The 15,746-nt window shown below is 43.9% G+C and overlaps 1 protein-coding gene across 2 annotated transcripts; it reads right to left on the bottom strand.

Annotated features, from left to right (window-relative positions):
- Window positions 1–1,464: 1,464 nt before the first annotated feature.
- On the bottom strand, window positions 1,465–10,917 carry dnajc14 (DnaJ (Hsp40) homolog, subfamily C, member 14). 2 transcript variants are annotated; one of them, XM_071379112.1, is made up of 7 exons: window positions 10,604–10,917; window positions 8,403–9,982; window positions 7,972–8,078; window positions 7,499–7,618; window positions 7,007–7,167; window positions 5,721–5,826; window positions 1,465–3,940 (listed from the first exon to the last, which is right to left on the bottom strand). In XM_071379112.1, the coding sequence occupies exons 2-7, from the start codon at window positions 9,708–9,710 to the stop codon at window positions 3,619–3,621; spliced, it is 2,124 nt and encodes a 707-aa protein (XP_071235213.1). In that variant the 5' UTR covers window positions 9,711–9,982; window positions 10,604–10,917; the 3' UTR covers window positions 1,465–3,618. The 2 variants fall into 2 exon arrangements, with proteins under 2 accessions (XP_071235213.1, XP_071235222.1); XM_071379121.1 differs by having other exon boundaries at window positions 10,869–10,887.
- Between the last annotated feature and the right edge of the window lie 4,829 nt (window positions 10,918–15,746).

Raw genomic sequence — 15,746 nt, 5'->3', positions numbered from 1 at the left:
GTTGGTATGTTTAAAGGTGTTTTGTAAACAATTAAGCTATACCTAAATGGAAGGTCTCTTTACAGTTACTGGTTCTCTCATTGTCAAGAAGTGTGTTGGTGGCAAATCAAACTTCAGGGAAGACCTGAGTGCTGTTTAAGTATCCCACTTATATTCCAAAGCAAGATCATCAGAATTGAAAGATACAGGTAAGAATGGGATCAGGCATGGTTCATGAAACAGTAGCACACACTGCACAGATGAAACATGCTTTTTGTCTATCATACCGAAATATGGCTAATGGAAATAACACTCGTTAAGGATCACTGCTGGTCCTACCAGAGAATCTCTTGACGGTCCCCTGTGGCTCAGTTGGTAGAGCATGGCGCTTGCAACGCCAGGGTTGTGGGTTCATTCCCCACGGGGGGACCAGGATGAATATGTATGAACTTTCCAATTTGTAAGTCGCTCTGGATAAGAGCGTCTGCTAAATGACTAAAATGTAAATGACTTAGTTGAAATTGTGAAGTAGTGGGACAGGGAGGCGTTTAGTAAATATCCCAAGTGTCTCCCTTTTGACAGAAGCACTAATGGTGTGTGAGGCGATAGCGGAGAAGACTCAAATAAGCTGGCTTCTGGGAATCTGCAGCGGCCCAGAAAAGGCCTTTTATGGAAGAGAGGTGTGTTCTACACTGTTTCCATAGCGCTAGCTGTATGACTTAGGATAAGTCAGGTCAGAAGAGGAAAAAGACATGAGTTGCCGTTTAATTGTTGGTTTACTGTAAATGAAGGATTAAACCCCTTTTAAGGAATGGGGAAGAACTGTCACGTAGCGATGCCCGGTGGCTTTCTGGAGCAAATGTAGAAAACGGGTAAACCGGGTCATGAGGTTCACAAGGGTTTTGCTCTGTTATGGGATCAGGTTTGTTCAATAGAAGTCAACCTGTGGAGATTATTTTCCACCATCGCCACTTCATTGACACACCCCGGAGGCTAGTGTGATGCTGTCCAAATGTGTAGTCATTACGAAGAGCTGGATTCATTCCATAGTGCTGAAGAGCCACGTTGTACACCAATTTACATTTAAAGGCAATGTTCCCGCATTAGCGGAGACTGCATTCACGGTAAACGCTGCATATGTCGGCGCAATCGGTAATAACCTTTCAATTTCAAGCGCGCTATAGCGCTGAACTTCGGTGATACGGATTGAATCCAGCCCTAAATGTTGCTGTCTCTATGGTCGTCCATCAGAAAAACAGAGCCATCCTAAAGGACCAGCAAGTGGTGTTGTGGACCACACCACTTGTGTATAAAGATAGGTGGGATCTAGTGTAAATTCTAAATGAATGAGTGTGCTCCAGAAGGGCCATTAGCAGGTCCCCTGGTTTCTGCTCCATTGGAATGACACAGCACTCTCCTGTCTTGTGACTTTAAGACACAATTCAATCCACGTAATTCACAAAACAAGCAATGAAAGTCCATTCATCCGTCTGTAGGAAATCAACTTTACTATGAAATCCAGAAAAAAGCTAAAATCAACTGAACAGTGATGTTTCACAATTGCAATAAACTCTTGCCAGCAAACTCACACTTTCCTACCACAGAACAAATTTTAAAAAATGCACATTTAACCCCGATTGTCAGATTTTTTGCAATCTTTTTTTTTGCATATACTGTTTAAAAATATCATGGGAAAAACTAAAATTAATCTGGGATGTTGGCTCTTCCACGCTGGGAGCCGTTAGTTGACTTGCCGTTTTAGGCTGCTACTTAAGCCATACATTCTCAAGTCAACTAGGGTATCTAAAACATAATTGACAGCGCAAGCAATTCAGCCTAAAACTGAGATTAAATTAAACCTCCTATAATACCTCCAATTAAGTGGACAATTGCATTCAACTTTTTTCACTTTAAAGAGAGCAAATAAACATGTGCAACAAGGGACCCTAGGTACCACTTAATCTCCCAACATCCACAGAATGACAGAAATCAAAGGTACAACCAACAAGAGGCTAATGGAACTGATACCAGGGCCCATATTCATTAAGCATCTCAGAGTAGCAGCACTGATCTAGGATCAGTTTAGCCTTTTCATGGACAGTTTAGCTTTTTCATGGACAGGACTGATCCAAGATCAGCACGCCTACTCTGAGAAGCTTGATTCATATTGCCCCAGACCTCAACATTTAAGAGGAATTAGACAAACTTTTACCACATTTATTTCCAATATGCCATCTCCACAGGAAAAACACAATGGTTTGCCATAATGAGTAGAGACATATTGTTAGAGATCTGAATTCTGTTCGCTCTATCCCTCTTCAATCTGGAGTATATTGTCTGAGCGTGGGGTGAAAGCAAAGGCAGTGGTAGCTTTTCTTTGAAATAAAATGTGGTGGTAATAGAACTGTTACTGTTGACATTCAGCTCCCCTGTCTTTCAATCAACCTTTAAACTGTTGGAAAGTAAATGTCAAAGAGTAGCCTCTGATAACTAATCTTTTACACTGCACAGTCATTGTGTTCTCAATGGAAACTTAGTCACCTCCAATCTTTAAAGGGTGCTAAGATGCAATTAGGAGCTGAAACTAGCTTTTTCTTGATCCATAGGATGCCGTCCAGACAATAACACCAATACTTAAGGACTGAAAGCAGTAAATAGCCTAGGTCTTTGACTCTCACAATATAACAGTCTTGATTTTAATGTGAACCTGCTTAAGTCTGACGCCTCATCATAGTGCTTCTACGTGGGATTCAATTTGTTGACAGATTAAAGTATTCACTGTACTCTAGACAGAGTTGATATCTACATTTGGCAGAGACAACTTTCACTCACCAACTTACTTTCCAATAGTGACAAATGTCACAACTATGCAAACGTTCACTCTAACTTCATTAAAAGTAATAAAAATTGCAGAAAATCAGTTGCTCAAATGATAATCTAACCAGATAACAATTGATCAAAGAAGGCAACGGGCGGAAGGATGGGTGTGTCAAAGCAGTAACGGGCAGACCAGCCCTCTCTCTGGACACCGTCTTCCTCCAGGATGTAGCTTGAGCCGTCCGATCCAGCAATTCATAAATTCTGATTGGCTTCTTCCAGCCCTGTCCCCTCTCACACACACAATTTCACAGTCTGCACCAAGACCTGAAGCAAGAATAGATTACCCTTTTTGTTTAAAAAAAATATTACAAACGTGTCAAGAACATAAGCGTCCAATGGCATGTAATGATGCAGGATTGTGCAGGGAAGTAAGACCTAAGGAAATGTGTTTGCATTGTTAGCAATAGGCTTGTGATATCAGTGGCATGGCTACAGCTGTTTCACAAGAAAAAAAACGACAAAAAAACAATGTGAGGGGGAGAAGCAAAAAGACTGTCACCTCCTAACCCCAAATATACTTAAACTCTGAGTTAGTTCCGTCTTCTTCTACATGGTCCAGGCTCAAACCTCTGGCTCATGGCCTCTGTATTGTCAGTCTTTTGATACATGAGGCAGCCCCTGACCCGTGTGAATCTTCCTGAGTTTGACTGATCCTTCAACTTATGTACAGTAGGGGGAGGTCCAGGCTCGTCGACAGACATGGCCGTGTGTTGAGTGTCCCCGTGTTGCTACGATGACACGTCACAACAATGGCCGCTCTCACCTCTGGAAGGGCTTGCGGACCTTCCTCCTCCTGCGGGGAGGAGGCTTGCCTCCGCTATCGGCGCACGTCTCACTGGGCTCCGGCCGGGGCCCTCCCGGAGGCATGAAGAAGCCAGTCTGTGGTGGAGGAGGGGAGAAAAGTCCACTAGGTCCCGGTCCAGCACCAGAGGGTTGGTGGGGGGGCGGTCCTGAGGGGAAGAAACCCCCGTTGGCAGCCATGTCGGGGGGAGGCCCCCCTTGGAAGATGCGGTTGAAGAAGTCCTGCAGGTCAGCGGGGTTGGTCGGGCCTGGAGGAGAGTGCTCTGGGCCTGGAGGTGTCCTGGAAAGCATGGGAGCAGAGTAACATTAATTCTAAAAACATTCTTTACCTCAGGACACTTCAACAGGTGACTCCAGGAAAATAAAGTAATAGCAGCACTCACCGTCTACATAGATCTGAGTTTTATTCACGGGACAAACAGGCTTCATCAGAGCCTTGGGTGGCCTTTCATTCTATTACATTCATTCTATTTTAATCTAGCCTATATTTAACCCTGAAGCAAGTGACAATGAGATAGTTGCACAAGCAACTGCACTGACCACAGCTTGTGCTCATTTAGAGCGGTCGATCACATAACACCTCGGTTGAGTCCCAATAATCTCTCCTTTCTCCCGAAGCATGCACTTGTTCACTTCCCTTAATGGATTTGAAAGAAAATGACTGGTATATGGAAACTCCCTTCAGCCCAGTGGTCACCAACCGGTCAATTGCAATCGACTAGTTGATCTTCAAGGCATTCCTAGTCGATCATCAAACATTTCTGTAGAAAAGCCAACGATTAAAGGCGAAATCCTTTTTATTAAAAAAAATTGTGTTGCGCTGTTGGCGATAGGTGCACTTTATTCAGAAGCTCTGCGCACCGGGTAGGCAAAGTGTTCTCATTTTTAACCATTTAATTTGTCTGAAAAGACAAACTCTGTCTACCCGGCAGACCAGGAGATCTGTGGCTAAATCGAGTACGCCTACTGTGCTGGCCAATCAGACAGCTCAAATCACTGTGCATACCTACAGCGTCCACAAACCATGACCAGAGAGAGGCTGTCAAAGAATACAGCAAAGAGCTGCTTTTCTTATGAGTGAGTTCATGTCTATATTTTATTCAGCACTGTCAACACTTTTTATTAAACACTATTACAAAACGCTCTTCTCTCTACTTCCCCTGGCGCTGCAGCTGCAATGAATGAGTAGCCAAGTGTATCGAAAGCCCTGCGTTTTTATTATTATTAGCAGCTCGTCGTGTCTATTTTAATATCGAAGAGTATTTCACTTTCTCTGGTCAAAGGAACAACATGAATTTGTGCCTGAGGCAGATGCGGTGCGAGTCGAGTTTCACCATCAGGAGGAAGACTATGTCCCCTCTCTGGTCAGTCTCACCGGAGGAAAGGAATTGAGAGAGCAGGGACCATGAGAGGCAGTTCCTCTGCTGCACTCTCCCTCCCTCCGCTTAGACTAATGCCATGTTCAAAACAACTGGGAACTTGGGAATCTCAGACTTCTGCCTTCAGTGTGTTCAAGACAACCGCGAACTCTGGAAAAACGAGATCCGACTGGGAAAAATCGTTTTGAACGAAACGGAAACTCAGGCATCTTTGACCTCTTTTTTCAGAGTTCCCAGTTGTCTTGAAAGCACAAACATCAGATGCAGGTACCATCAGTCCAGTAAAATAAAATTGATAATTATTAGCAAATTATTTACATTTATGCTCAGCTGTGCATCGCAAGTGCTACACCAACTGATCTATTTTGTTATCAAAGCTTGAGTTTTGATATATAATATGGTCTGAGAAAAACAATACTGGCAGGCCAGGAATATAGCCAATATGCTGTGATAATGTATTTGGCCTACTGCACAAAACAAATTTCTACAGAGCTGTTTTTATTAGGTTAATGTAAAAAAATAAAGATTTAAAAAAATAAAATAAAAAGTTGGGGACCACTTTTCTAGCCCATGCCTACACCAATCCAATGCTTTTACATTTGTGTGAAGTAGTTAAAGAGTGCAGACTTCAGGAGGAAGATGAGATTATTGAAACGCAACCCTCAGTGCCCTGGGACCAACCTGTGGCGCTGCGTGGAGCTACTGTTGTTCTTGGAGCCGAAGGAGATGTGATAGGGCACGCGGTGTGTGTCTGGAGAGATGCCTATCCTCTGGCAGCCGGCCCACTCTGAAAGGTGAGAGCGGAGAAGGTGACAAATTAATCAATGTGACAATACTGAAGCAAGCGGCTAGGAGGAGAAACAGTCTGTCTGACTTTAGGTGTCTTTATTACTGCATTGTCGGGAACGCGCTTGCAAGAAAAAGCATTTCACTGTACTTGTGCACGTGACAATAAAAACTTGAAACCTAACATTATTTGGTAGCTTAGAATTGAATTTAGTTGTAGAGCTTTTGAGCCTGTCAGTTGGCTTGTTAGAGGTTCAAGCAGCGAAGCTGGGTGAAACCCCTATTGTATTTGTTGCCGTTTATTATTTTTCTCCTTCTGGCGATTTGGTGAAAATGCAAATTCTTGTGAGATGTAAGGCCCAGGAGGGTGCAACTTTGCAAGATGGTAAAGGGCCAAGCGCCACACCCATTCATGCAATGCCATTCCAAATGGCTACACGGTGGCACTATAACAAGCAATTGAAAATGCAAACTTTTAAAGGTCACACCCCTTTACTGTGTGTCCTAGACTCCTGACATTTGGTACTTAGGTCCCTCCCCTCACAAGGAACAAATTTGCCTCAAGGACCCATAAGGTCCACCATGATGGATTTTCCGCCATTTTGAATTTTGTGAAAAACACTTAAGACGCTACTCTTCTGGCACCGAATGACCAATCACCAAGCTCTCACAAAGTATGTTTCTCCAGTCTAGCAACTCAAACAACATGGCCACTACTGACCAATAAACATTCACGCGGGCATGGTCTGGCACATAACTTCTTCAACTATTATTGAAAATATATTTCACAGTTTAGATGATACAATGTTTCTTTCTCTACACTATACTTGCTTATTTTGTCTCATAAACTGAAATTAGCCACACTATTAAAATGTTTGCAACCAGGAAATGCCGGAGCGATTTCTGCATAGTGCATCTTTAAGTCAATACATAAAAGGGTATGGCATTAGCATCGATGAGAGCCTAACTATCCATGTGGGTGTCATTACACGGCTTGTCAAAGCAATTGGCTTGTTCGACATCGACCGCATTGCAGTTAGCGATTGCAGACTTACTGATCTACAAATCACCTTGCATTATAAATAACTACTCATTATTATTTGTAGAGCAGTCAGTCAAAATTGACCCACAATGCATTACAGTTTTGACGCTCGTGAACACAGCCATAATCAATCCAGTACCTGTGATGTCGTAGACTTTGCCATCCATGCAGGCGAAGTAGGTGATGCGTAGGCCTAGCAGGCTGGACTCGGCCCACAGGTCTCCCTCCTCGGCGCTGTGGCGTCTGTTACACTCTGCACAGAACCGCGCCTCAGCAGGCTCCCGGTCCATCTCAAACCTCCTGCACACACAGGGAGTAATCAGGGAGGGAGGAGTCCGCAACGTAAACTAAACCATGCAGAATGGGATGCTCTTTGTGTCTGGCCTATGCTTGTGTTTTCTTTCTGTAATAAAGATTTCATAGCAAGCTAAATGTATAAATACAATTTGAGTGATTGGGAGTAGTCACCATATTAATTTAGGTATATACTGTAAATGACAAGACTGCAGTGTAGGTAAATTATATTACTATTCCAATCCCTCACTTTCACAAAAGTCTGCAGGGTGTTGGTTGTAAATGTATGATATTTTTTCTAGATATTACAGATATTAATTCAGTCTGAGTGACGTACCTGTGTTTACCCTCACACTTCGTACACATCATGGTGTTCATAGCTTCCTTCAGGTCATCCTGCAGTTTGGTGAGGAACTCATTCATCGACTTGGAGAGTTCCGTCTGCGCCATGCGCTTCCTGAGAGGACCAGGCAAACAATTCAACGCCATATCAACTACACAAAACATTCCATCAGCCTTCAGTGCAGTCATTCGATCACGGTTTCTTGCATTTGAATTAAGTAATCTACTCACAGCATGTATTTTCTATGTATCCTGTTACTGAGGAACTAAACCAAACATCTCACAGGCCTTTAGATTGACTATACCATGCTAAGGACCACAGATAGGAAATTCAGATGAGGACGCATTACCTATTGTGAGAGGCCTGAGATCTAACAGATGTTTTTTCTTGAAGGTGCAGTCATTTTATCATAGTTTCTGGCATTTGGTTTAAGTACTGGCCAAGTAGTTTGTGTGTCTTCTACTCACAGCTCGTATTCCCTCCGTGTCTCTGGGTTACTGACGATGTCCCAGGCAGCCCTGAGCACCTTAAAGGCCTCCCCAGCGCGCGGGTGCTTGTTCTTATCTGGATGGATCTGAGAGAGGAAGGAAAGGAGAAAGATGGACAGATGTAAGGTGCAGTGCAGATAACATGCAAGAGCTAGAGCAACTAAGGAAGGCTCAACAGGTTGGCTACTTTTAGTCATTTTCTGATTACATTTTATATTGTGGATATAAGACAACAAAGATGCATACAGCCATGCAGAGCTAAGGGCAAAAATGCTTTGGCTTGTGTTCTGACAGGCAAAGCTGAAATTATTTGACGATAATGGCTACACACTCGCCAGTTGATCAGTTCCACTAATTTTTATCATTCACCTGTACTCATAAAATGTCATGCCCATCTCATTTACACTCACCTGGACAGCCAACTGTCTGTAGGCCCTTTTTAGCTCAGCTTCAGTTGCGTGGGCCTCCACCCCCAACACTATAAAAGGGTCCAGCTCCTCTTCAGGGACCTGAGCCAGCGCCAGCAGTCTCTCCAGCTCCTGCCCAGGCTGGTACCTAACTGCTCCACCGGGAGAATCTGGGGTGAAAGGGGGCACCTGGGTGGTGGTGCCTCTCCTCCTCCTGAACCAGCTGCTGATCCTCTGCAGCAGCGAGGCCACCCTCCTCCAGACCTTGGAGTCCTGCACGGCTGTCCACCACCGCTGGCCCCTCTCCCCGCCCAGCCGGACAAGCGTGAACTGGGCCCACTGGGAACCCAGCAGCACCACAGCACAGAGGAGTCCGAAGCAGGTCAGGGAGGCCTGCCAGACCCACTCCACCGACCGGATGCTCTTATCCACCAGGACCGTTCCAGCACAACTCACCCTCTCCAGCACGCGCCGGGCGTCCGCCTTCATCCCCGGCACGTCTGTGACCTTGTTGAGCAGCTGTGAGCCGAGGTCATAGAGGGCTATCCCTGCGCCTTCCACGGCCACCCCGCAGCGGTGGGTCACAGAGACAATGAGCTCCACCACCATGTGGATACAGGAGATGCACCAGGGGCTGAACGACTCTGACAGCAGCTCCCTGAAGGCCAAGGTAAGCTGGGTGCCTGTCTGCCGCCGGCCCCGGCCCTGGTGGTGGTGGTGGTTGCGCCTCCGGGCCTGCTTGTGCCTCCCACCGCCCGATGACAGGGACCCTTTAGGGAGGTAGGATGATGATGATGTAGCCTGGGTATTCTGCTCGGCGGCTGCCACCACTCCTCCTCCGCTGTTCCGGAACCGGCCTTTCCTCCCTCCGGCCCCTGAGCTCTTCCATCCCGACTCCCCGTTCATGCCAGGCTCCCTCCCGACTTCGTTTCGGCCTCCTCCTCCATTCTCGTCTTCATCTCCACCCTCAGTCTCCTCATTTCCTTCTCTGACCACATGCTCCGCCCCTTCCTGTTTCAGAGAGACTTCATCCTCTTTGGCCTCTGCAATCCCACAATACTCTGCTTCTCCTGAGTCCTGGTTGATTGGAGTAGGGATATCCTGAGGGGTAGCTTTGAGATAGTCTGTCATGTCCTCTTTGGGAACTGGTTGATGAGTTTCCTCATCTCCTCTGACTTCCCACTGGTCAGGCATGGAGGTGGAAGACAAGAGGGTAGGAACACCTGAGGGCAGCTCTTCAGGGCTCTCCTCAGCTGCCTCTACAGTCCATGTCTCTTCCTCCATCTCGCTCTCAGCCACCCCTTTCTCCATCTTCAGCCCTGTCTCTTGATTAAAGTGCCAAAAAAAGTATCCAATCTCACGGCAGGTAGGGACCTTGACCCATTCTCACTGACCGCACCTTCTCTGACACTACACTTCAGCAGGGCTGAAGAGTCAGATAAGGATGGCTGAATAATACTGGAATGGCAGGCGCCATTGTCCACGGTAGCCTATCCAATGCAGAAACTTTGAAGGCATTGGATCAAGGATCAATCATTACAATCCTTGGGCACGACTGGCCTCATCTTGTATCTGGTTATTGCCTGTAAAAATAAAGCAAGTTTAAACATTAGCCGTAACACTTTCACTTTATTTGCACTAGAACAAAGGGTATAATCTAAAGGCAAGGCTCACAAAGAAATGACATTAAATGGGATATGGAGTATCTGCATGTATCATTGTTATTGTCAAAGTAATGACATGTTATTATCAATTCTGTTTTCTACTGTAGTGTGCCTTGATCAATATTCTCCATAGCACGCTGCATGACCGCAGCACTCAACGAGCTGCTTCACAGCGCCGACATTTTGAAAAGATAAACCAAACTCTAAAGCTATCTGGTTGTCAGTAGTTGCACTAGCTAAAAATATAATTAATTTCTAAAACAATAACTGACTGGGATGGAATATATCAGAGAATAATGGGGGCAATCTTCGGTTCTAGCAAATTAGCTATGTCGCCAACGTCGCGAGCAAAATGACCAACTGTCTCAAGACTAACAGCTAGCTAACATTATTAGTTGCTCGTGTTTAGCTAACTAGCTACTGTAGCTAATGCAATTTAAATAATCTTAACTGCGGATTATTGATAATATTATTTGAGCTATTTTAATGCTTACACTGACTGAAATAACATTGGGAAAGATGACAGCAAGAGCAACTCACTTTTCTCTTCCGTAAAGGAAGGGAAGATGATAAAATGTAGTCTTCCTTTCGAAGTGGTTAACTCGAGCCCTGTAGCTTTGCTCCTCAAATTGACCAAATATGGCAAACAGAAATGCTTGTCGTAGAAAGAAAATGTAGTTATTGCATTGTGTATGGAACTATTCTTATTCTGTATTAGGAGAGTGTTTTCGTTCTGCTTATGCAGATATTATCTATTTTTTATTATCTTGTTCTTGGCTAACGCTGTCCTTGCTGTTTGTCTTACTATTTTTCACTTCCGAGGGCAGCAGACACCTCACATAAACCACTACTGAGACGCGAGAAAGAATAAGCAAGACCTAGCAAGAAATAAGGACGTGCCGTGACCTCGGCCATTTCCCTTCAAAATAAAAGTCAACCAGTGACGATGGTAAAAAATAATACACTAGTCGAAATTCGTAACATTTTATTTGGAAATGTTAACAGACTTAGAATTTAGTTTAACAATCGAACAAAACAATAAAAATTCAAATAGTTCATTAAAGCAAATAATGTTACATTGACAATAGTGTTAAAGATAGACTCAGCTAAATAATTTTGCCATGAGAAGCCCCACAGATATTGGGTTTGTTCGACATGCCGACTGACTGATCTACAAATCACATTTTTTTTGTACCTTTATTTAACTAGGCAAGTCAGTTAAGAAATTATTATTATTATTTATTATTTACAATGACGGCCTACACCAGCCAAACCATGTACGTTGTGTCCCATTCTACTCAGGAGCAACTCCACAGAGTTTACACCCCCAGCATCGTCACTGCTAATTTCATATTGGACATACACATTGCACCATACACAAATTTCTGTACATTGTATAACAGTAAAATAAACATAGCTGATCCCTATAATATGCATTGACTCCTAATGAGCATATATTTTAAGAAGTGCAAAAATATCATAAGGATGAGAGAAATGAGAGTGATGTCACGCACCCAAGAAGGCTCAACCAATCACTTGACCGATTTGATTAATATTCATGAGTTGCGTCGGGAGGATAGGCTGAGACATCTTGATATGTGACGTCACACAGGTGTGCTTGCTCGCCTGCATGAGCAGTAAACATGATTTGGGATACCTAGCTTCAGTTTAATTAATTGGGAATAAATGAAAGCTTCACCAGCTAGCTATCAATCAATTTAAGTTTCACTGTCCGATCATTCATTAAACGAGTCCACTAATTGTTATTTGTACCTTTCCACAAACTGTCTGTGGCTTGATATGAGTAAATTAACCTAAATGTATCAAATAATAGGTAATCCATGATTAGTTGACTAGTAGTGGCTACTGCCTAGCTAGCTACATTTCAGTAATGTTTCTATCCTCCTAAATATGGTGGTCAGTTGATAAACTAACTATGAGTTGAACATATTTGTCTGAAAGAGAACTAGTCACCAGTTAGTGTTGCCCATGGTGTCATCATGTCTAACCAGCAGTGGTGGAAAAAGTACTCTTCTTGTCATACTTGAGTAAAAGTAAAGACACCATAATAGAAAATGACTAAAGTAAAAGTGAAAGTCACCCAGTAAAATACTACTTGAGTAAAGTCTAAAAGTATGTGGTTTTAAATATACTTAAGTATCAAAAGTAAATGTAATTGCTAATATATACTTAAGTATTAAAGGTAAAAGTACAATTATAAATAATTTCAAATTTCTTATATAAAGCAAACCAGAGAGCACAATTGTCATTTTTAATTTTTAATTTACGCATAGCCAGGGGCACACTCCAACACTCAGACAAACACAGTATCTGTGTTTAGTGAGTCCACCAGATCAGAGTCTGTAGGGATGTACTCTTGATAAGTGCGTGGATTGGACCATTTTCATGTCCTGCTAAGCATTCAAATGTAACGAGTACTTTTGGGTGTCAGGGAAAATGTATGGAGTAAAAAGTACATTAATTTCTTTTAATGAAGTAAAAGTAAAAGTTGTCAAAAATATAAATAGTAAAGTACAGATACCACAAAAAAACTACTTAAGTAGTACTTTAAAGTATTTTTACTTAAGTACTTTACACCACTGCTAACCAGTTAGTTATTGTAGCCCGTGTGCCCATGAGCTCCCGAGTCTAGCTAATGTCGTCGTTTGGTGTCCACGATTAGCTAACTATTAACTAACTAGTTGGCTACTGCATGGCCAGTGTGTGCACATTGCAATCCCTCCTCTGCGACAATGTTATTGTGGTGCGGGAATATCAGATATATCTTTTAATTTTAAGATAACTGTCATTGAAGTTGATGATTACTACTGGTTTTAAATCCGAGGCGAGAGAAATTGTCCACCATGTTTTGTGTTTTGGTAAGGGCTCGGAGTGATTTCAGGCACCCAAGAAAGGTCAACCAATCATCCGACAGATATTTGGGGCGTGTTCCTCTGCCCAAGCATTGCTGACCCATGCCCATTCTTACAACGTCTGGATATGTAACGCCTGCTCCCACTCCCCCTCCCTGGGGCTCGAGGGCGCGAGGCTACCCGTCATCATAAGCACCTGTTACAATCATTACGCGCAGCTGCGCTCACTGGACTCACCTGGACTCCTTCACTTTGTTGATTGCCCCTGCATATATGTCTGCTCCTCTGGGTTGTTCCCTGTTGTAGCATTGTTTGTCGTGTCATGTTATTGTACAGACGCTGTTCTTGTTCCGTTGTATGTCTGTCTATATTAAATGGTTCAGTCCCTGTACCTGCTTCTCATCTCCTGTGTTTGGCGTTAAAGGATAGGTATTTTACATATCAGCAAATGCCATGTTCAAAACAACTGGGAACTCAAATCATGACGTCAGTGATCTTCAGGTCAGAAAGTCGGAGCTCTAGAAAGAGGCCCGAGTTCCCGAGTTAGATGACCGCTCAAATCAATTTTTCCCAGTCTGAGCTAGTTTTTTTCAGAGTTCCCAGTTGTTTTGAACGCACTGAAGTTGGAAGCCTGAGATTCCGAGATCCCAGTTGTTTTGAACGCGGAATAACTGCAATATATCAATCGATGACACAGTCGATGACATGGCATGCAACCATTGGTTGATGCATGTGTCATGACTGTCCTGTGAGGATCCAAATAGGTCAGATAAGCTTTGAAATAAATAACTTCAACCAGACCCCCTCTCACCCGCAGAGGTGGGGAGAAGGGAACTGGTGGGGGTTGACAGCTCACGCCCTGTTGTAAATCAAGGAAAGAACATTCAGGTCTCTTCCTCTCCAAATTCACCTGAGGAATGTGCTTTTGTTTCACAGATTTTCCTGCCGAAACTCGAACACATTCTAAAGCGAATAATGGAACAATCTTTCTAACAGAGAACGTGGGGAATGGTCAGAGGCGACCTAAAAGAACACTGATGTCGGTTTGGTTCATGACGTCAGTGATCTTCAGGTCAGAAAGTCGGAGCTCTAGAAAGAGGCCCGAGTTCCCGAGTTAGATGACCGCTCAAATCAATTTTTCCCAGTCTGAGCTAGTTTTTTTCAGAGTTCCCAGTTGTTTTGAACGCACTGAAGTTGGAAGCCTGAGATTCCGAGATCCCAGTTGTTTTGAACGCGGAATAACTGCAATATATCAATCGATGACACAGTCGATGACATGGCATGCAACCATTGGTTGATGCATGTGTCATGACTGTCCTGTGAGGATCCAAATAGGTCAGATAAGCTTTGAAATAAATAACTTCAACCAGACCCCCTCTCACCCGCAGAGGTGGGGAGAAGGGAACTGGTGGGGGTTGACAGCTCACGCCCTGTTGTAAATCAAGGAAAGAACATTCAGGTCTCTTCCTCTCCAAATTCACCTGAGGAATGTGCCTTTGTTTCACAGATTTTCCTGCCGAAACTCGAACACATTCTAAAGCGAATAATGGAACAATCTTTCTAACAGAGAACGTGGGGAATGGTCAGAGGCGACCTAAAAGAACACTGATGTCGGTTTGGTTGTTATTTTGTAATGTCATTAAAATTGTTATAAAGGAAATACTGTAACACACTACATTTACAAAATGTCCATCCTCTACGTTGTGCATGCTATATGAACAATGATGAAAGTGTTTTTGTTAAGAGAGGGATCAGAGTGGTAAGTAGTCACCACCCTCTTAAGTGAGATCAGAGAGCGTTTCTGTCACGTCTGCTCCCTCCTCACCCCCCCCCCCCCCCCCCCGGCACTTGAGGGTGCCAGGCTGCCCTGCATCACGCACTCCTGCCATCTATTACGCACACCTGCCTTCCCTCATCACACGCATCAGCGATATTGGACTCACCTGGACTCAGTCATCACCTGTTTATTTCCACCCCTATATTTGTCAGTTCCCTTGCTCTGTTCCCTGCTTCTGCATTAATTGTTTTTTGTTTGTGTTACTCGTTTGCTGACTCTGTTCCTTTCTCGCTCCATGTCCGTTCCTTATTAAATGTTTGACTCCCTGTAGCTGCTTCGTCTTTCCAGCGTCATTCCATGTGACAGTGTCAGCCTGACGGAACCACCCTTTTGAATGAACTGTATAAAATGATGGGTTAAGAATGAACATATTAGGCCAGAGAGACGTAGAGCTGCAGCTCACGTTTAAAGTGGTTTGAACTCTGAATCTCAACACGAGGTAGAGGTGATAAAGTCACCTCCCAGACAATCACTGGTAAGGCTGATTAGCTGTCCTAAGTAAAGTATCTTCGAAAGTGAATTTAAGTGGGACCATTCTACTACTCTTTTCAAATCACCGTAGTACGCTACTCTCAACAACCCAACTGGGAACCATCGACAGGGCTGGCTAGCCCATCTTCAAATAAGCATCTTCCAGAGTGAATGTAAGTAGAATAAACTCTGTAGTTCTGTTCAGGACTACACGACAAGTCACCGGATACCGGACGACCAGCAGAGGAGAACAACAGAGGAACCCCGTTTGGACAATCAGAGCCTTACAAGCGTCCCGCGAAAAGGCCCAACCCCCTTTCCAAGAAGGCCCTGTACACCGAGAGAAAACAAGGATTTTCACGTAAATACATTCATGGTTTCTTACTCTAAGCAGGCAGCGGTTCGTGTGCAAAGTATAAGTGAGAGTAGTTTCTAAATGTACCAACGTTAAGTCTATCTGTCCCTCTCTCTCTCGCCCACTCTATGTCTTTTGTAACAAGCA

Source organism: Salvelinus alpinus, chromosome 2 (genome assembly GCF_045679555.1).
Source record: "Salvelinus alpinus chromosome 2, SLU_Salpinus.1, whole genome shotgun sequence".
Classification (NCBI taxonomy): domain Eukaryota; kingdom Metazoa; phylum Chordata; class Actinopteri; order Salmoniformes; family Salmonidae; genus Salvelinus; species Salvelinus alpinus.
The sequence above is the reverse complement of the archived record's forward strand: the minus strand, read 5'-3'. Positions and strand labels throughout refer to the sequence as shown.